The 20,788-nt window shown below is 34.4% G+C and overlaps 8 protein-coding genes, 1 long non-coding RNA gene and 1 other non-coding gene across 13 annotated transcripts; 5 read left to right on the forward strand and 5 right to left on the reverse strand.

The window, feature by feature from the left end:
* Positions 1-3,064: 3,064 nt before the first annotated feature.
* Positions 3,065-4,231, forward strand: AT3G49520 (F-box and associated interaction domains-containing protein; the record flags this gene model as incomplete). The annotated part of the gene is made up of 1 exon (NM_114812.1): positions 3,065-4,231. One exon carries the CDS (start codon positions 3,065-3,067, stop codon positions 4,229-4,231), a length of 1,167 nt encoding a protein of 388 aa, NP_190521.1.
* Positions 4,232-5,923: 1,692 nt separating this feature from the next.
* NAC062 (NAC domain containing protein 62) lies at positions 5,924-8,440 on the reverse strand. 2 transcript variants are annotated; one of them, NM_114813.4, is made up of 6 exons: positions 8,021-8,440; positions 7,470-7,750; positions 7,136-7,375; positions 6,747-7,043; positions 6,442-6,651; positions 5,924-6,323 (listed from the first exon to the last, which is right to left on the reverse strand). In NM_114813.4, the coding sequence occupies exons 1-6, from the start codon at positions 8,196-8,198 to the stop codon at positions 6,120-6,122; spliced, it is 1,410 nt and encodes a 469-aa protein (NP_190522.1). In that variant the 5' UTR covers positions 8,199-8,440; the 3' UTR covers positions 5,924-6,119. The 2 variants fall into 2 exon arrangements, with proteins under 2 accessions (NP_190522.1, NP_001326200.1); NM_001339427.1 differs by having other exon boundaries at positions 5,924-6,651; positions 8,021-8,437.
* A 718-nt stretch (positions 8,441-9,158) lies between these two features.
* Positions 9,159-10,147, forward strand: AT3G49540 (uncharacterized protein). The gene is made up of 2 exons (NM_114814.5): positions 9,159-9,376; positions 9,480-10,147. Exons 1-2 carry the CDS (start codon positions 9,281-9,283, stop codon positions 9,882-9,884), a joined length of 501 nt encoding a protein of 166 aa, NP_190523.1. The 5' UTR covers positions 9,159-9,280; the 3' UTR covers positions 9,885-10,147.
* A 174-nt stretch (positions 10,148-10,321) lies between these two features.
* On the forward strand, positions 10,322-10,906 carry AT3G08060. Its single transcript, NR_143928.1, has one exon. It is a non-coding gene; the product is annotated as an uncharacterized misc_RNA (transcript).
* A 471-nt stretch (positions 10,907-11,377) lies between these two features.
* On the forward strand, positions 11,378-12,381 carry AT3G49550 (uncharacterized protein). Its single transcript, NM_114815.5, has 2 exons — positions 11,378-11,466; positions 11,642-12,381. The coding sequence occupies exon 2, from the start codon at positions 11,682-11,684 to the stop codon at positions 12,123-12,125; it is 444 nt and encodes a 147-aa protein (NP_190524.1). The 5' UTR covers positions 11,378-11,466; positions 11,642-11,681; the 3' UTR covers positions 12,126-12,381.
* On the reverse strand, positions 12,302-12,469 carry AT3G49551 (uncharacterized protein; the record flags this gene model as incomplete). Its single annotated transcript, NM_001125326.1, has 1 exon — positions 12,302-12,469. One exon carries the CDS (start codon positions 12,467-12,469, stop codon positions 12,302-12,304), a length of 168 nt encoding a protein of 55 aa, NP_001118798.1.
* A 353-nt stretch (positions 12,470-12,822) lies between these two features.
* On the reverse strand, positions 12,823-13,413 carry AT3G08065. The gene has a single exon (NR_141382.1). It is a non-coding gene; the product is annotated as an other RNA (long non-coding RNA).
* A 588-nt stretch (positions 13,414-14,001) lies between these two features.
* AT3G49560 (Mitochondrial import inner membrane translocase subunit Tim17/Tim22/Tim23 family protein) lies at positions 14,002-15,620 on the forward strand. The gene is made up of 6 exons (NM_114816.4): positions 14,002-14,427; positions 14,509-14,624; positions 14,689-14,812; positions 14,888-15,036; positions 15,118-15,180; positions 15,272-15,620. Exons 1-6 carry the CDS (start codon positions 14,125-14,127, stop codon positions 15,300-15,302), a joined length of 786 nt encoding a protein of 261 aa, NP_190525.1. The 5' UTR covers positions 14,002-14,124; the 3' UTR covers positions 15,303-15,620.
* Positions 15,621-15,884: 264 nt separating this feature from the next.
* LSU3 (response to low sulfur 3) lies at positions 15,885-16,628 on the reverse strand. The gene has a single exon (NM_114817.3). It carries the CDS (start codon positions 16,431-16,433, stop codon positions 16,140-16,142), a length of 294 nt encoding a protein of 97 aa, NP_190526.1. The 5' UTR covers positions 16,434-16,628; the 3' UTR covers positions 15,885-16,139.
* Positions 16,629-18,388: 1,760 nt separating this feature from the next.
* Positions 18,389-19,421, reverse strand: LSU1 (response to low sulfur 1). Of its 3 annotated transcripts, none has more exons than NM_001339428.1 (2): positions 19,000-19,265; positions 18,389-18,566 (listed from the first exon to the last, which is right to left on the reverse strand). In NM_001339428.1, the coding sequence occupies exons 1-2, from the start codon at positions 19,198-19,200 to the stop codon at positions 18,525-18,527; spliced, it is 243 nt and encodes an 80-aa protein (NP_001327932.1). In that variant the 5' UTR covers positions 19,201-19,265; the 3' UTR covers positions 18,389-18,524. The 3 variants fall into 3 exon arrangements, with proteins under 3 accessions (NP_001327932.1, NP_190527.1, NP_001190042.1); NM_001203113.1 differs by lacking the exon at positions 18,389-18,566 and having other exon boundaries at positions 18,750-19,059; positions 19,117-19,265; NM_114818.4 differs by lacking the exon at positions 18,389-18,566 and having other exon boundaries at positions 18,714-19,421.
* Positions 19,422-20,788: the final 1,367 nt, after the last annotated feature.

Raw genomic sequence — 20,788 nt, forward strand, 5'->3', positions numbered from 1 at the left:
TACTGCATTTGCTTTGAAGAAATAGTTGGTAGAAGTATGATAACTAAAGATCACTTTTTGCAGTTTAATATTTGAAGTTCCATTTTTAATTTTTTTTTTTCTTTTTTTTTAAACATCTTGTTAATGAAGATCTTTCTATATTGAAAAGATCATTGATTTGTAATAGATGAAGTCTTCATTGGCCTGCCGTTGTATGCAATATACAGTATTACTTAAGTTCCATAGTTTACACATGAATTGATGTGACTCTTGAATTCCCTGTTGCAACCCTGTGTCCTCTTTTGCTCATATTGCGAATGCATTTACATTAAACTTGGGATTTGATCTTTCTTGATTTCTTTTAGATTTTGAATTGTCCAAAACACCATTTCGTAGAAAGCGCTAGTCACTTGATGAATTGGTACTCTGTCATGTACCTTTAAATATGCTCTTTATCTCAATACTCTCGACACGTATATATGAAGAAACCGCCATAGAAGCTAAGCAATTATATGCTAAGCTATTATATGACGTATATATGCAGAGACTGGAGAGAATATAAAGTGACTAGGCCATTAGTGAGAAACCATCTACCATTATTTGTTCTAAGATGGTGCAAAAAATAGTAGTAGAGTAAATAATAATGGTAAATAAAAAAAAAAAAAAAAAAAAAAAAAAAAAAAAAGTAAACAATAAGAAAATAATAAGCAAACAATAAGTTATGTACTTCACTAATTCTCTAATGCGTTAAATTTTCTAATTCTCTCGAGGATAAAAAGTTTTATTAACTCTCTTCAACTTCAATATATATTTATGTTTCTCTAGAGGAATCTCGTCTAGAATCTCAAGAAACTCATATATGTTTCTACTTCATTTGTACCGTAGGGAGACTGGATTTGTAAATTGTTGTGTGCAGTTCCCTTCAATTTCAGATTGGACTTGAAATTTGAAGGTGTAATGGAGAGAAAACCTTGTAGTCCAGAAACTCAACCTCTATATACCAATCAAAATATATATATTTTTATTTTATTTTTGAATTCCATGAGGTTCTGGGCCGAATTCCGTAATCCTCTCAGGCCCGAAACCACAACATGTAATATTAGTTTCGTCTCAAGCGTCACTCGAATCGGCGACCTCTAAGCTTCGCCTAGGATCTTTACCAATTGAGCTAACGACAGTTGGTAAGCAATCAAAATATATCTACAAGTTACATAACACGATAATGGTAATTACTGTTCAAACGGCTCTTAAGACAATCATGGAAGAAAATTCTGGAATGTCCTCACCTCGACAATTGTAACCTCATCGCAAGCATTGCTATGAGAATCCCGGAGATTATAAGAGAAGATTCTACAATGCCATAACGCTTCACATCTTCTGTTTTAGTGAACACATATTATTCTCTAATTTTCCATCAAAAGCATGTTTTTCTACCACAAACGTCACTAATTGCATTTCTTAGGTGATTACGCATTTTCCGTTAGAAATATGTTTTGAATCTTTTCATCAAAATATAATTTGCATCCTAAAATTTTACTTATAAATGATTTAACAAATAACTCCGAAGGTACTAAAAAATTAGGATGTGATCTCTATAAGTTACACAAAATATTTACACGATTAAAACATTGTGTATAGTAAATTTTAGCCTCAGGTGTTATTAACAAACTTGTCATGTTGACATGTCCATATCAGAGTGACTTTTCACTATTTAAATAATTGTCTAAAACTATTTACAGATTTTGTCATTAATCTTATAAAAACATATAACACAAAAATTAAAAACAGAAATTCTAATTAAAATAAGAATTAATTAAGCATTTAATCTTTAAATATATATTATTTCAAATACTTTATTTTCGTTTTTTATAAAATTAAGTAAAACAATATTTAACATATTTTTGTATTTTGATATTGATCATAAATAAGTATTACTGTATGAAACAAATAATAGTACAGCTTCATATGAATATTATCTTTTAAAAATATACTGTTATTTTTGTTTTCAGATTAATTAAAACACTATAACATATTTTGTATTTGAAGAGAGATATACATATATAAAATACTTCTTAGATTTATTGACACTAATATAAAGTTAAATTCAGTGTTTAATTTGATTTACTAATTTTTAATAATAAATCCTAACAAAAGATCATGTATTCAACATTATTATGGTTTTAATCTTAGATCTTAGTTGAATACACTATAATCACTGTTACTATGTTTTCAAAACTAAATGCAATCATAACCATAACACTAAATCTATTATATATATATATATATATAAAAACATGTTTTCCTATAAATAGAGTGTCAATATCATCTTCATCCACAATAATACAAAAATTTCACAAACATATAATACATAAAAATCGTTTTCACCCCACAAAAAATACATCAAATAGTACTACTAATGCTCTAAGAGAACTATTTTACAATATTATTTATCATATAAAAGATAAGCTATAATATCAAAAGAATCATTATTTTATAGACAAAACATATTAATAGAATATGAATATTATGTTCCATATTTGCCAATATATTATTGATCATATAATGGATATCACATATAGCTATATAAAACCTAAAGTCATTATAGATTTTGGTCACTACAATAGATTATATACTTAATCTAATGTTAAATTTATTTAATAATTATTTATTATTATAACAAGCATTGGTTTAGAATTATAGAAAATTGTAAATCACAAAAAATAATACATTTGTAATCAACTTGTAATATGTTTTCTTAATATGTGTGTTTTTGCTAGAAAATCAATCAATAAAAAACAGAGGGTATATTTTACTTCTTTATTTTTGGGTGAATGATTTGTTTCCAAACTCATTTTCTAATTATTTATTATATTAAATTGAATTCTTATTTGTTTCTGTTTTTGTAAATTTTGCTTTGTTCAACTTATATAAGCCCATTTAAACAACTTGGGCCACAACAAAATATTATTTAAAGCCTATCAAGAGATACAATTATTCGACATTGGTTGATTGATTGAAAAGACAAGACGAGATTGAAAAAGAACAAAACACAACTCTCTCGGAGAAAGTTCGAAGCTTGGGAGAAATGACGACAATTTCCGATCTACCATATGATTTGGTAAAAGAGATATTTTCTTGGGTTCCATTTACATCTCTTAGAGCAGTGCGATCTACTTGTAAAACGTGGAACGCTTTATCGAAAAATCAGATCTTTGGTAAAAAATCAGTAGCAAGGAATCAGTTTCTAGAGTTAATGATTCTAGATTCTAGGGTTTGTTCCTTGAGATTCGATCTCCAAAAAATCCGTAACGAAGACGAAGAAGACTTGGTTGATCCATCTATGAAACAAATAAGCATACCTAATAATGATGATCAAGTCGAGATATCTCGAGTCTATCACTGCGATGGCTTATTGTTATGCATCCCCAAAGATAACTCGAGTCTTATGTTATGGAATCCGTATTTGGGGCAAACCAAACGGATTCGACCCAAAAACACATTCCACAGAGATGACAGCTTTGCTCTGGGATACAACAACCGTAACCACAAAATCTTGAGGTTGAACGAGGAAAACGAAAGTCATATTGATGTCTACGATTTTAGCTCTGATTCATGGAGGACGGTTCCTGATGATAATCCCTATAGGGATGAACTCATTTATCAAAGTGGCGTGTCTTTGAAGGGAAATGCTTACTTTTTCGATCGAGAGGTAACGACAGAGGCAGAAGTGGGGACAGAAGACTTGTTGATAACAGGCATTGAAGATTATTTACGCTGTTTTGATTTCACAACCGAGAGATTTGGACCGCGTTTGCCTCTTCCGTTTATCCTTCCCTCTCCTAGTTTTGAATATTTGGCTCTATCTTGGGCTAGAGATGATAAGCTCGCTGTGTTATATAGCCACTACGACACATTTGACATCATAGAGATTTGGATTTCGACTAAGATTGAGCCCAATGCGGTTTCGTGGAGCACTTTTTTGAAAGTGGATATGTCACTAATCAATGGTTTAACGGATGATTTTTTGATTAGATTTGAACCTAAAAGCTTTTTTATCGACGAGGAGAAGAAAGTCGCTGTACTTTTTGATACTAAAGTGACAGAGACCTGTCGCTACCAAATGGCTTACATCGTTGGAGATGATGGATACTTCAAATCTGTCAACATTGGAGTAATCTCGAATTCCCATTGGATAGGAGGCGAACTTGTGCGCTCTTCTTATGTTCCAAGTTTATTGCAACTGCAAGTTTAGTCCATTTTCAATACTGTATTTGTTTCTTGGTTTGAACGAGACTGCTTTTAGTTTGAAGCAATTGTTGACATTAGTGAAGTAAAGATCACTTTTTCTAGTTTTTTGTTTGAATATTTCAATCTGAAACCTTTTTAGAAATTGAAGATCTTTTTAGATTTCGGGTATTTGATGTTCTAAACATGGATAATATCTGCATCTTGACCAGAGCAAACAAACAGAGTATATGATTATGAAAATTGAATACCTTGTATAACAAGTCACTGAGATATGAAAATTGCATACCTTAGAAGCTTCTCTAGAAGCTCTCCGATCATCACTTTTTGATCTCATTTCACCTGTCCAAGAACAGTGTTTTTCGGTGATTGTAGTATTCGATCTATAAAAGCTACAAGCTTTTTTTATCATCCTTTCTTTGTTGTCTCGGACTTTTGGCAACACGCTGTCTTTTGTCATCCTTCAACTTTCCCTCTTCTTCTTCCCTCTGTCTCTTCTTCTCAGCTATTGCTGCCTCCATCTTCTGCTTCAAAGTCATTTCTGACTCCTTTTTCTTTCGGTCTAAACGGAACCGCTTTTGACTAGGGTTTCATTTCCCTGTCCTCTCAAACCAAAGGGTGATACACAACTAGCTCCAACACATGACAAACGGTCAGAATTTTCTGATACAACTTGGTGATCTTCATCAATTTGACTCCTCTCTACACTTGGCTGTTCTGGTTTGAAGGAGCACGAGCCATGACTCATCGATCCAGTTTCCTTTGACAAACTTTTCCTCTGCATCTCCGTCTCTCTTTTTTCTCCTCTCATTTTTTAGCTCATTGTTCACAAGCTAATTAGTTGCAAGTGTGATGCATAGAACAAATCGCCACGAGGAGGATCCTAGACAAAACTTTTCCTCTAGGGTTGGTTTTAGTCTTTGCCTCATCCTAGACAAAAGGAAGCAAGAGAGAATTCTGAATCTTTCACAAGTCACTGTTAATATATACTGTATACACTTTTATAAAACGTTCAGAATCAAAAGACAAACACTAAAGACAAAACAAAATCAAAAGACAAACACTAAAAAGACATTTCAGTGGTATTTTTGAGTAAAAGAAACTAATGATGATATTTTTGGAACTAAAACTCATTCTAATGGTAATTTAAAAAATTGCCAAAAAACATTTATAGCCCTTCCAATTTTGTGAATTATTGACACGAATACCACACAGTGAATGTATACTCCTCTGCGACTCCACCACAAGCTCCACTTTTTTTCTTGCGTCTAGCGTTGTAAACCCAAATTCATAAGTTGTATTATTAAATAAATGCTTAGGTACTAATACTATTTATTTCCGTTTTAGCCTCCTCTCCGGTAACGTCTGACCTTTGTATTCCTCCGTCCATGAGATTGCTGCATTTGCTATCTTGTTTGTGGTGTTGGGTGGTACAAATCTTAGGTTTAGGCAATTTTAGAAAGTGTGTATGTTAGTTTATGTTCACTTCTACGGGTAATCCAGGATTATGGTATGGTTGCCTCGCTCTCCTTTCTCTTGTTGATAGCCGCTTTGGTCATATAGTTTGCTTGCATTATTTTGGTTTTGTGATAAATGATTTTGTTGAACTTACTTTTGCCCTTTGATGAGTTTTATTGTGATCTCTCCGGTTCGATCGCTTGACTTCTCTCTTCCGAGTTTTGTCCAGAATGAACTCATGTGAGAAGAACTCTAATAAGTCAAAGAAGTAAATAGAGTCTTGACCTCTCTGTCATCATAACGTTTACATAAGCAGCCTAACTACATGTAAAAACTACAAACAAATATATCTTATAAACTGGCGAAAGCCTGAAACCAATAACAGAAGCAAAAACACGGGCCGGTTCAAGCACTATATTTACAAAAAGTTTCAGTTTTCAGGACACTGCAGATGCTCTGAAGTCGACGGTTAGACTGCAGACTGACATCAAGAACACAACTGCAACTACTGCCGCCCTAAAGAGTCCTCCATATGAACATTTCACCGACGTAATCTTTTTAAACACAAAACCGGTCACGTTCTTTGATCTCATTAGCTTTCCACACCTTTTCTTTATACTTTCTCCAACCGTGTCCTCAGCCTGCATAGCATTAACATTTTAATGTCATGGATCGATTCCACTCTGCGACGTGAAACCACATACACGCTAAAAGAAACCAAGGATGAGTAATTCATCAGAAGGTGGGTGTTATTCTCACCTCTCTCTTTATAGCTTGAAGCTCAGGATTCTTCGTGTTAATGCCATTAAAGTTACTTTGCAGACGCAGCCTTCTTGGACCATTTCCCTGCGCTATATAGTCATTGGTATAACCTGAGGGTTGTGCCTGGCGACTCTTAATCTGGATACCCGTCACTGAAACATCATTGCTCATGTCAACTGCTGAGCCCTGTTGACACACTTGCGCAATCTGCAATCAAGTAAAGTAGTTAAGAGTTAATACGATTTCTGTTTTCTAGAAGTACATACAAATGATATAATGAGTTTTGAGGAATCTTCATGTACCTGATCTGGTGCTACAACATCAAAACCACTTTGCAAAACATACTTGTGCTTCTCTGGATCCTCGTCTGGGCTCTTGAGAATCGAATCAAGAAAATCAGATATATACGTATCTACTTCATTTGTACCATACTGAGTCTGGATTTGGAAGCTGTTGTTGTTGTTCCCTGAAAAATTACTCGAGCCAGGCTGGAATGTGTTGTAAGAGGATCCAAGCTCAGATTGGACTTGAGAGTGTAATGGAGAGAACAGCGTGAAATCTAAGGACTCCAATTCCGGATACCATTTAAAATCTACAAGCTGCATGCCGAAAATAAACATCATTAGTATTCAAACAGACACTAGAGACAATCATCTAAAAACTGTCTAAGAGAATTTTTCAATGTCCTCACCTCTGCGGTTGTAGCCTCATCACAAGCATCACTATGAGAATCTCCAGAGATTACAAGAGAAGATTCTGCTATGTCATGACGCTTCACGTCTTCTGTTTTAATTACCTCAGATACTTCTGACTTAGTCACTTCGACAGTTGGAGACGAGACAGCAGGTTCTTCAACTTCATCTGACTTCGAATCTTCTTCCCCTAAAACCAGTTCTTCTTTCTTGAACAATTTGCATATAACAAACGGACTCTGCATATATATATATCAACACAAGCACACAATAAGCTACAGAGCCAAATTTAGTTTTCCAATGGTTACACATCTAAAAGTATGCATTATTTACCTGGCCAGGATTGGTACCACTAAGATCATCCTCCGTGGCACGATACTCATGAATAATCCAATTGGTTCGTGTCCCCCTAGGAGCTCTACCCGCGTGGAAAACTAGAGTTCTCTTCACACCAATAATGTTAGTCTTACCGGATTTTATCTTCCGGTCTTTTCCTGTGGCTTTCCAGTACCCTGCAACTGTTGCCCGGTTCTGTCTACTTCCACTCGGATACTTCCGATCCAATGGACAGAAGTAGAGCCACTCTGAGTCTTTAGTTTTGATCACAGAAAAATCTACAACAAAAAAAAATCACATCTTTTAATCAAATTTCAGTCACTTACACTACACCTTAACAGAGATATAACCACATACCCAAAACTAAACTATATCAAACACATATGATCGGTTTAAAGTTATTAACTTTCTTCACCATAGAAACTAAAGCTACAAATTTTAAGTTCTACCATTTCTCAATTCAACATAATGCCAGAGAAATCAAAGAGGATCTATAGAAAAAGTGTAAATTTATGAATAAAGAGATGAAGAAGTAAGTAAGTAAGTACCAGGTAAATCCCAAGGTTCCCATTTGCAAATATCGATCTCACGGATAGCTTTGACGTCGTCATCGTGACCGTTGATTTTCCTACGGAGATAGTAACGGATTAGCTCCTCGTCTGTTGGACGGAATCTTAATCCAACTGGTAACGAATCCATTGATAATACATGAAGATTCTGATTCATTGATGCTGCTCTTTTAAACGAATCGCGAGAAGAAGAAGAACCCAAGATTTAAAGATACGAATCAGAATTATTTATCTATCTCAGAGATGCGATTCCAAGGTATCGCGAAGAAGATAACAATAAAAATTTAGAGAGAAAACAAAAACCCTAAAAATGGATTCGATGATTTTGGTAAAGTGAAGAAGAAGGCAGATGTGAGCTTTGATTTGGTTTTTTCTTTCCTTTTGTGAGTTCTATATGGTGATGGCAGCGCGTGGTGTGTACACGCGGCAAACCAAGTACGTTACGCGGTTTGGAAATTGTTAAAGTATGGTTTTGCCCTTGAGCGACTTTGGGATATTAACTAGATGCAGGGGTAAAAGCGAGAAGTGAATGACTGTTGTAAAAGAAGGTGATGAGAAATGTCATAGAACGAATGATGTAATGACACGTGGAAAGGAATGGAAGTTTCGGTGCATGTCACTTTGTTTTTGGGATGGTGTTACGCTTTTCTTGACTTTTGGAAACTTGTCTTTTTTAATTTATTTAGATTTTTTCGCTTTCTTTGACTTTTGGAAACCTAATCAAAACTTCTTTCATGAAATTATGTATTAGTAAAAAGCTGCATAATCATTAGGATATTCATCATCGTTTACACGGCGTAATCCTCTTATCTTTGCAAGTTACAAAATTCAAAAAATCGAATTAAAATTCTGGAGCTAGGACCGGCTAAAAATAGAGCTAGCAACAAGAGACGAGAGAGGTCCACAAAACTTCCAAAAGTTTGACGATATCAATGAAGCTTTTCAAATACAGAGAAACATCTATCTAAATTTACTCTTACCTCTCTGCTAAACTCTATTCTTAGCCATCCCCAATTTGAATACTTCAACACACACAAGAAAAAATACCAAAGGCTCTCCATAAAAATCGGAATCATCTTCATCTATATAACCATGATTATGTTCTCTTCATTTGCTCAATCCTCGGGTCAACATTAATAAAAAAGAAGAGAAAAATAAAAAAGTTTGTGTAAATTTTTTTTGCACACTCCACAGCCTAAACCCAACCCAAAATCACAAAAACCAAAAAAATATATAATAATGGGTGGCTGTGCGAGTAGACCCAAGGAATCAGACATGCAAAACGAAGAAGGCTCTGTTCCTAACAAGCCTGTCTCTGAAAACGTAGTAGCCAAGGTAACAATTAATCTCTAGGTTTTAAATATGAAAATTTAATTAGGTTTTGTTACCGAACCGGGCTTAACCGGTTATGATCTTTTGGTATGATTAATTAATACAGGAGAACAACACAGAAAGCGGTGAGAAACAGAACCAGACAGTGGCTGAGACCACTGAAACAACTTCTGTCGAAGCTAAGGAGACATTTCCGGTCGAGCCGACCAAGGAAACAACTCCTGCTGTTCAACCAGAGGTTGCAGCCGTCGAAGAGTCTTCTTCTGCTGATGCTGGTGAGGCTGCAGTAGTTGCACCTGAGAAAGTGGAGAACGCTGCAACAGAAAACGCTGAAGCAAAGGTGGAGGCGGTTGCCGTAGCTGCACCCGAAAAGGTTGAGGTTGCAGTGGAAGCGGAGAAAAAGGCTGAAGCTGAACCAGTAAAGGCTGAGGCTGAACCAGTAAAAGCTGAGGCTGAACCAGTAAAGGAGGAGAGTAAACAAGAAGAGAAAGAAGCTGTTGTCACCGTTTGATGATTAATTAAATTTGTGAAAGTATTTTGAATGTTGTTGTATGTCACCTTGGTTTGATTTGCTACTACCAGATTGGTTTGGCTTTTGTTGTTCTTTGTATCTCAAAATGATTCTTCTTTGATTCAATTAAATATAAATCAGTTTTGCATCGTGAAAATTTGTAATCAACATTTCTTAAGTCGAACGTGTTCGTGTGTGAATTACGATCTCTGATTCTTTTTTCTCCGGAAGATACAATCGAAAACATTGAAAGATGCAAAATCCCCTGAAAACTAAAATCTTTCATTTGATCATTGATCTTTTTATTCTTGTGATGTGACTCCATCTTTCATTTGATTGTATATGCAATCTTAAGTCCTGCTCATAAATCGTAATTGGCAGTGTCAAAGAAAAGAAGAAAAAATATCAAATATTACTAAATGATTTCAATTTAATGTTAGAATGTTAAGAGATGTTTGACTACTTCACGAGGAGATGGGATCTGCATTGAAATACTACATCGAATATTGAGGATTTGGAGACTGAATATTAACACTTAGAGGATGAATGTTGGCAGTTGTTGACACCGGAAATCAACATTGCATCTGTTGGAGTATATTCGAATGTTTTCAAGTGGCAATGAATCCCTTTGATTCTGATATTATCTATCTATGGAGTCAAAAACACTCTTGTTTTGTATCTGGTAACTTGCGGACACAAGAGTTGACAGTTCATCATTCATCAGGATTCGGAGGATTGGACTAGTGATGAAGGTTGTTGTCGCATAAACACTTCTGGTTTTAAGCAGTATATGAAGTATACGGAACATTGTTCTCGTCGCTACAACAAAACTTCTATCATCATGTTACCTCAATTTGTGGTCTCACGGTGGATGGATTCCGTACACCTTCCTCCAAATTCTGATTTAACTCTTTCTATTGGTATAATACAAAACAAGGTGTTTACGTATTTTGTTTTATCCTTGTTTAGCTAGCTTTCTCTAGGTCTAGCTACTCTTTTGTGATGAATGACTTGTGCCATCTATTTATAGTCGTTTTTTCTTCTTCTTAGTTCTTGTTTGGCCAAAAGAGAAAAAAATTCAATTTCAATGGTTAGAGTCTTGAGAAATGTGAGAATGGTTTGATTCAGTTCCTCTTACCGTTACTTCACGGACTTTTTTCTGCCGTCTTACTCTATAAATAAATATCCAAATAACTAATTAATTACATTATCAAATACCATTTCCTGCCCACGCCTATTAAATAGGCCATTTAATATGCAAATATACGAGTAGATATTTTAGTAGTATCTCTAACCATAAATTAATAGACACGTGAATTTCCCCATTAACCGCCAAGAAAAGACAAAAGAAATTGTAGAAAATCAATAAATTAGCTCAAGAAATCTGTAATCATTTTTAAAATTGACAATAAAAATAAATAAATATACCGTTTATTTTTCAAGTAACGGAGTTAGATTGATTTCTATAAATAGTTAAAAATGACCAATTCATCTTCTTCTTCTTCACAAACTTTCTTTCTCCAACAAATATTATTCAGTGCCGAGTCAAAATTAGTGTTGAGAATTTGCTGCTTCTGATCAGGTCTGTTTTATTTAATCTCTGTGAATTTTATTACTTCTTCTTGTTGGATCTCATAATGCGATTTATCAGCTGCGATTAAATCTGTTTGATTGAAATTTATGCCTGATTAGGAAAAATTATCTCTAATAGTGGATCAATTTCGTTTTTTTAATTCGGGTTTTCTTGGGTTATGCAGTGAGTGAAGAAAGTTTGAAGCTTTGAGTAACTTTGAAACAATGGAGGTATTTGGAAAATCTCATGTGGTTGTTGGCTCTGCTAATGTTATTTACTTATCTGCTATATTGGGTCACGAAGGACCCAATCACAAATGTGATTGGAAATGCGAGAATGAGAATGTGTGTGGGAATATGTACCGTTGCAAACTAACTGGGTTGACTCATGTTTGTGACAAGAACTGCAACCAAAGGATTTTGTATGATAATCATAACTCTTTGTGTCGAGCTAGTGGTCGGATTTTCCCGCTTTCTTTGGTTGAGGAACAGGCGGTTAAAGGAGTGAGGAGGAAGCTTGATGATGAGAGTCAACAACAACCTTCTGAAAGTTGTGTTAAGCGTCGTCGACGTGATGCTCAGTTTCATTCTTCTCCTTTTGAGAGGTCTTTTGCTGCTGTGAGTCCTTTTTGCAGCCAAGCTGGTGGAGATGGAATGGAGATTAACTAGTTCTTTTCTATCTCACCTAGAATAACTTGCTTTTCTTTTTCGTTTTGGACAAGTATGCAATAAGAGATATTTACTCATGTGCTCTTACAGAGAGTCTAGGCTTAGCTCTCTGTCTGAAGAAGCACTTTTATCTTAGTATTGTTGAACTCTATGTAGTATTTAACGTAGGAGAGACTTTATGATTCTGCTACTTTGTTCTGGACGTTCTTGTTTTCGCTATTATTAGGTGAAGTAGAATAACACCCTTGTTTCAGCTTTCTTTCTAGTGCTGTCTGATATTCTCCTCTCGCACCTTTTCTTAGCTTTGTATCTTGTTTTTGCTTGCCTCTTGTACCATTGGTCATTCTTTTAAGTTTATTGCGACAGGTTTTTGTCACATTGCTGAAAATTGCAGTGTAGGTTTCCACCAAGTTTTTCAAGACCAATTTCTTTCTGGTTTGTCATCTTGTAGAATATTCCTCTTCATCCTCTCAATGGAGACATTGTTGTATCCTATACTTTGTTCAAATTTAACTTACTTCCTTGCAGTGATTGATGAGCACTAGAAGTTCTGAAAGTTTTTTCTGTTTGTGCAGGTTTCACAATCTTGCCATGCAAGAGAGTTTAGTTACCATTATTTGACTGTTATGTTTCTTAATTCTCAGTGTTTGAGGAGTAAGTCTAACAATTGGAAGCTTGAATTTTTCTTTGTAGGTAGGTCTATGTTTGTGCTCAGCAGGCAGCAGAGGAAGGACGGTTGTCGAAAGAAATGATACCCGACGTAAGATTGCGGATGAAGACACAAGTAATCTAATATCTTACATCAATGGAACTGCGTGAAAGAAAGGAAAGGGTTGGTGCTCTTCTTTGCATTCAAAAATGGATGATTCTGGTACGTAGTAGCTTATTTACAACTACTTGTTCTTTACTTAATATATCCAGACAGTGTAATAGGGGCTAAAAGAAACATCAAATAATATATGCATTTCCCATGTAATGGTAATTGTTGGAATGGAAAATGTTATTTTGTCAGTGAGGAAAATTCTGAGGTGGATTTATATTGAACTATATCATATAAGACAGAAAGGCGAAGGTGTGGTGGTTGATGTGACAACTATCTTACTGGGACACAGAGAATTTTGCCCAAAAAAGTTGGCAAAGTATCAATTGTTGGCTCGTCCTCTGCTATAAGGTACAATGCTGGAACATTTCTCCTTAGCTATTGATTATTATGATGGAGGTTATATTCAACTTAGAGCAAAATATGTGAAGTAGATCTTTTGTTGTTTGAAGAAATCAATGTAATATCTAAATTATGACATATTCTTACAGTCTTCTGTGCCTTTCAATCTGCTACAATGCTTTCTTCAACTTTGCAGAAATCTGTACACATTCTGATTAATCTTTGACGTTTTCTTAATCGAATATGAATTAAGTGTTGTTTCTTCTGTATCAAATCCAGGTTAGAGGATGAACCGAGCAGCCAAATCTTCAGAAGTTCAGAACCACCTAGTCCGAATCATAATCAGAATCAAAACAGCAAGGTGTGGCAGTGGCTCCCTAAGGTTAGCATCAAGATCCAAACCTAATACCTTGAGCATCATCAATCTACAGAGTTCTCCCTCCACATTCAGCGGCATTTTCGTTTGTTTTTATAGTAACCACTAAGCTCAATCTACTGAAACAAAATATCTCGTTGTTGATGATATTATACAAACAAGTAAAATGTCTATTTGAGCTTCTTTCATGCTTCAAACATCATCTAAATTCAGACACAAAACAAGCTTCTCTATACACACCCAACTTTTTTACCTAAAAAGAATGGAGAAATTGAGCAATTTTCAGAAATCAGAACTGAGTAAAATGTGGCAAAGACGATAAATGGGCTTTTTTCAGGCCCAGCATATCATATATAACCCAATGGGAGATGAGAAGGAGGGAGAGATAAGACTGAGAAGCAGAGAACCGAAAGAAGAAAACAAAACTCTCGAAGTCGCAACAGAAAAGAAACGAGAGAGATATGGTGGTAGGCGGCGGAGGAGAAGGAGATCAGAAGAGAAGCAGCGGAGAAATGATGGCGATGGCGAGTTTATTCAACGATCAGCAGAATCCAATTCAACAGTTTCAGGTTAAATTCAAAGAAGTAGAAACTAATTTCAAGACATGGTTGTCGAAACAGTCGATTCCGGTGGAAGCCGCCGTCGTATCCACCATGAGCGGTGTACAAGGAGCTTTCATTGGTGGTCTCATGGGAACACTCTCTCCTGAAATGCCTCAAGCCGGCGTTGACCCTCAAGCCATAGCTTCGATGAAACAAGCTCAGGTTTCAACTCTATATAAACCCTATCCTCATTCAAATGTTTGTAAAATTGAGGTATGAGAATTAGGGTTTTTGAATCTGTAGGCTCTTGTGGGTGGTCCTTGGGTCCAAGCTCGGAATTTTGCTGCAATTACTGGTGTGAATGCTGGAATTGCTTCTGTTATGAAGCGGATTAGAGGCAAAGAGGATATTGAATCTGCGTAAGTTTCATTCTTTGTGATTTGGTTACCATTGAGAATGAAAGTAATGGTTTTAAGTTTGCAGAGTGGTGGCAGCGTTAGGATCTGGATTTGCATACTCATTGGTGAGCCAAGGATTGCAAGGACAACCTATGAATGCAATCACTACTGCTGCTGGTTTTGCTGTTTTTCAAGGAGTGTTTTTTAAAGTGAGTGATCATATTGAAAACTCTCTCTACTCATGGAAACTGTATATAAGCATTTTTTTTGGTTTGATTCCTTAGTTGGGAGAAAGATTCTCTAAACCGAGTACTGAAGATCCATTTTTCACAAGAGGAAGGACAATGCTAGTGAAGCTAGGTTTGGAGAAATACGAGAAGAACTTCAAGAAAGGACTTTTAACTGATCCCACATTGCCATTGCTCACTGATAGGTAATTATCTGAACTCCATGTAAAGTTTCTGCTAGCCTTTGTTTATGTTAGCAACTAAAGTTAATGACTTTATTAATCCAGCGCGCTGAAAGATGCGAACATCCCACCAGGGCCAAGACTTATGATACTAGATCATATCCAGAGGTTTGAATTCAACTTCTCTGATACTCCATTGATCAAATATACGAATAATTGCTGAATTTGTGGGAGCTATTCTCTGTTCTTTTGTGTATAGGGACCCGGAGATAAAGGGCAAACGAAAGTAGGAGCCATGTTGTTTAATCAAATATGTTTTGATGGTAACGATCTTCAAACACATATGTAATGCCTTTTACTTTTAGCTGCTATTGCCATGAAGAGCTCTTGTTAGATACTTCTGTTTCTATTACCAATGTTTGATTATCTTTAAAAAAATTGAGTAGTTCGTCTCAAATCAAATTGGATTATAGGTTCTGAATAAAACGAAAATGAAATATGCTTTGTATGAGAATAAGATGTTTATATTATGTATAGTTGATTGGCTTAAGATCAAGACTCGATAAAATTTTGGTTCATACAATTGGCCAATCACCAAAGTGATTCGATCAACTCTTGTTAAATTATTTGATTCTCTTTCTACCTAATTTGTACTGTTGATGTGAAGCTCCATTAATTCTCCTTTATTAAGAACAATAAGCGTGACCACGAAAGAAGAAACTTCGTAAGACGTCTCTGTTATGTCGTAATCACTAAAGTTACATGAATACAATAACGTTTTTTTTTAATGCGGTTTTTATGAAGGAAAATATTAATTTCCTATATCAAAATATCTCCATTAGAACAATAAGCGTGACCACGAAAGAATAAAACTTTCTGAGACGTCTCTGCAATCACAAATGTTGCATGAATTCGAGGAAATATAACTTCAAATTCCCCTAAAACAAATTTTTGTCAACATGGTTAAACACTTTTTTCTGGACATAATTTTAAAGGATTATGAAGAAAATGAAAATTTGTAATACTTATGCAAAATTTCTTTACATATCTTTTTAACACATTAAACTACTTGGATCCCACAATTAAAAAAAAAAAAAAAGCTAAAGACAAAATAATAATTAATCTATCTACGAATTCGTAACAACGACTTCAAGAGAGGAAGAAGAGAGACGAGAGATTTGGTCCATGAGAAAGACTATACGAGAGTGATAGTCACGCGCCTGATCTAAAGACTCGACCTCTAGCTCCGCCAGTTGCGAGCAGAGTCTCTCCTCGGCCTCCTCCGCCACCACCGTACGCCGCCACAGCTGAACCATCTCTTTCTTCATCTCCTCCATTTCTCTCTCCAACTCTCCGTTCCTCCTCCGTAACTCCTCCACTTCTTCCGCCGCCACCGTCACATAACCTCCTCCTTTTCCCATTATGATTATGTTTCTTGTATATAGACAACAATTTGAGTTAGGTGGTTTTGCTGCTTCTTGTGTTAAACTGTTAAATTCTCTTCTATGTGTTGATGGTCCTTTTAATAGGCATATTTTGAGTTTTGGTATTTGGGATTGCAAAGTGTCTAGGTTCAATGTATCTCGTGTTCTCTTCTTTTTTTTTTTGTCGACATCATTGTCTGTCTACTGCACGTGGTACATATCATGCAAGACTATCACAATAATTTATTCCTTTTGAATATCTGCATCTAGAATTATCTTCAAGCAATATTTAACATTAAAAAAAAAAACATTTAGATTAAAATATAAATTAGGTATCGTTATCAGAAAATATATAATTTAGATATGAACTAGTATTATACTAATATGTAAACACACAAAAGTAGATAATTATTTATACAAAATCAAATACACAAAGATATACCACACTAATGATGACGAATATTAATTAGATATATATACTAGTAACCTAATAGGTTTAAAATGTTTTTTGGGGGCTGTTTTATTACATTAATCTAGAAAATGCAACATCAGTACATACATATCCATGCATGATAGTATAAGTATATCTGGCCTATTGTAGATATGTATCCTATATCCCAAATTTGACACATTTAAGAGAAAATCTCATATTCTATCAAAATTTTCATATAATTTGCTCATAGTGATTAGGCAAAAATCTTATAGTTATATTCCTTAATAGCTTATTAAGATGTCAAATTTCTTTTATCATCATCACCATAATTATTAGATACACAAAAAATTAGAAAATCATATTAAGACGTTAATTAGTATTATGCGAATTAGTTGAATATTAGGAATCGGTGAACGTCGTGGAGATACATATGGGTGACGTCACCAATCACGTCGATGTAATTGTCATATCCCATTTCTTCGTGCCTCCAGTGGACCACTTCTACTTATCCCAAGTCAATGGCCGTCGCACCAATGAAACACGTAACGATTATTCCTACTAATTCATTATTCTTGAATCCACCAATATTAGTCATTAAACCCATTAATCTAGGCCAAAGTCTAAGCTATCTCTATTTCCTAAATTGTTCATGGAACTATAGTTAATTAATTACAGTTTGGTCACCCGATATCAAAAGAATTATAGCTTTGTAAACAGTCAAATTCGATAGTCGATATCGTAGACAAATGATTCCAATAATGGTAGATCCTTCTTTTCAAGAGATATCAAAATCAGGGATAAAGTAGCATAAGAAAAAAGCCAAAGAAGAAAAAAAAATCATGAATAATCGTTTGCCCAATTATTACAAAATGCCAAAAAAAGCTGCGACATGAACAAATTCGGAGCGTGGGATGATCACATTTTAGACCATACAATTTGATTGAGTTCCTATACTGTCCAGGTTCAATGTATCTGCTTTCTTGTCCGGTTTAGTCTTCCAAAATTACATACTGGCTCACTTCGGTTTAATTTATTCTAATTTGGTTCAACTTTGTTTAGAATGAAAAAAACACACACACACACATCTTTCTTGAAACAATTGAAGTTTCAATTCATTTTTGGCAGGCATGGTTTACTCCGGTACCGTTGTTGATTAAATAAGAAATGGTAATAATTTTAAATCTACGCATGGCATATTCTCATCGTCAACGGATACTATCTCAAATTTATTATGATCAAAACAGTTAATTAACAGCAAAACAAACAAAATCACGTCAAAATCGAATGTCAATATTCCTCTTAATTTGCCAGCACCACATATCTTCATACTATTTTAAATGATTTTTTTTTATATTAACAAAATAAATATATAATTAAATGAAATAGAAACAGAAAATGACCCTTGAACCAATGGAAAACTTACACAATTTCATGTTTCACGTCCCCTAAAGACTATTGTTATGGTTCCATAGAAAAATCATTGAACCATTCTCTCCTACGGTTTCCATTGACCACAAAAAAAAAATCCTGAAGTTGTGGAAAATTTCCATGAAACTCATGTACCCAAAAACCCTTTATTTTTTTCTACACTCAAGTTTCAATTAACTCTTCTACGATTCCTTTGAAAATTATGGTAATGTAGGATTTCATGGAATTTAAACTTCAAAGTTCTTCGATCCCCTTCGAGTCTCCAATACCTACTAGTTCCATAAAATTATTTTGATAGTTAAGATTGACATTAGATCTCACTCATATATTATTACTTCATTACTTAAACATGGTATCATTCCAAAATATTATTTGCTTCCATAAGAACTTTTGTAATTAAAAGTCAAGACAAAATATGCAACTAGTACCAGAAATACTAATTCATTAGAAATGGAGTTCAACAATTTGTATGATTATCAGAAATTCTAATTTATTCACTAGAAATGGATTCAAACATTTAATTTATGTTGAAAACATAACATATTACCATCGATCTATATACATGTATAGTGATTGTCACATACACAACTATACATAACTTATGAGAAATATCTTATTCTACGAGGAAGAGACGACAGAAGAAGAAGAGAGACGAGAGATTTGATCCATGAGGAAGAGCATGCGATCGTGATAGTCACGTGCCTGTTCTAAAGACTCGACCTCCAGCTCCGCCAGCTGCGAGCAGAGTTGCTCTTCCGCCTCCTCCGCCACAACCGTTCGCTGCCACAACTTAATCATTTCTGTCTTCATCTCCGCCACTTCTCTCGAGAGCTCTATGTTCCTCCTCCTTAGCTCATCCATCTCTTCCGCCGCCACCGTCACGCATCCTCCTCGGTTCGCCATTAAGATTCTTTGTGTAAAAGGATTTGATTGTGGTTCTAACTTTGTTTCTTGATTTGTTGAGTGTTAGGGTTTGATTATGTTTCTTTAATAGGCGCTTTGTGTAGCTTTTGCATGTCCAGGTTCAATGTATCTGCTTCTTGATTTTTATTTCTCCTCACTTTTGATTTCGGTCAATATTTTCTCCTTACTTGAAACTTAAACATACTCATGGCTTATGTATGCATAGACCACCCCAAAAGAGAAAATTTACTATTTTTTTCGAATGTTCAATTTTTTTTTTTCGTTTTTTTATCACAGTTTCGCTAGGTTCGATTTAAATATTTTTTATATGAAACTTAAACCAAATTAATTTCGAAATTTCCGGTTTATCCATGTTATTAACTAGTTTTAACTTTAAAATTAATAAACAAATTGCCGTCTATACAACTATAAATTGATAAATGGATAAATATATGTTAACGTGTAAATAGAATAGTAATTAATAATTCTAATGCCGTGGTTTACACAAATTCAATTTAATTATTTATAAATCTCTGGTCCGTCAAATTTGTAATAAAAATGTGTTGGTCTGATCTCTGATGTATGTATGTGGTATATATTGATTACATTATTGAGTTAGTAGGGCTTGAAATAGGTGACGTCTGAAGCCAATCACTATAGTGTTTCTCACTTTCTTGTGATATTGTGAGTTTGTGACAAGGATTTATTCTTTAGATTATTAACTAACAAGTTAATAATTTGGGAAAACGCTGCCGCTTAATATTGCGTTACTTATATTATGATTGAAGAACTATTATGGGATATTTCACGACATCATACATCTACAACCACTATAAAATAGAAAATTAGTGTACTATCACCAAAAATATATTTCTCCTGTTCCATGAAATTTGATGTTTTAGATTTTTTTTTGTTCCATAAAAATTGATTTCTTAGGTTAATATTATTATTATTTTTATTAATGACTAATAGAGAGAGGAAAGAAGTAGAAATTATATTATTAAATTAACAAAAAAATAATATAAATAACATAAAAGTTAATTTTCTTAATTTGGGTGAAAAACCCAAAACATCATTCTTTTAGGAACATAGAGAATATATAATAGACATTTACAACTTATACATTTGTTGATAACATGCAGTATGTTAGTTTGAATACATATTTTTCACAACAGTAATAATAACAGTTGTTAGAAGACTAAACTACATTGTAAGAATCGCTTTCTCTTGTAATGATACAATATAACATATAACATTTAAAATAAAATAAAAATCTGTAGGTTTTAAAATGTTAGCTACGTAGTCCATAACTTCAAAAAACCAATGGTTTTGAACTCATTCCATAGTGATGATTGCAAATACATATTATCTGGTTTACAAAAAAAAAAAAAAAGTGTTCCAATTATCTAGAAATGTTGGGCCTAATGCTTAAACAGTAAGCCCATATACTTAAACATCCGACTTGGCGCATTTGCTTCACCTTCTCTACCAAAAAAGCGCGTGAGATTCAGGTTCACTGTATACATTAAGAGCCTATTGTCTTGTCTCCTGTAAAACCAGAAGAAAACAAAAATTCAACAAAGGATAA

The sequence above is a fragment of the Arabidopsis thaliana genome, chromosome 3 (assembly GCF_000001735.4).
Source record: "Arabidopsis thaliana chromosome 3, partial sequence".
NCBI classification, from domain to species: Eukaryota; Viridiplantae; Streptophyta; class Magnoliopsida; order Brassicales; family Brassicaceae; genus Arabidopsis; species Arabidopsis thaliana.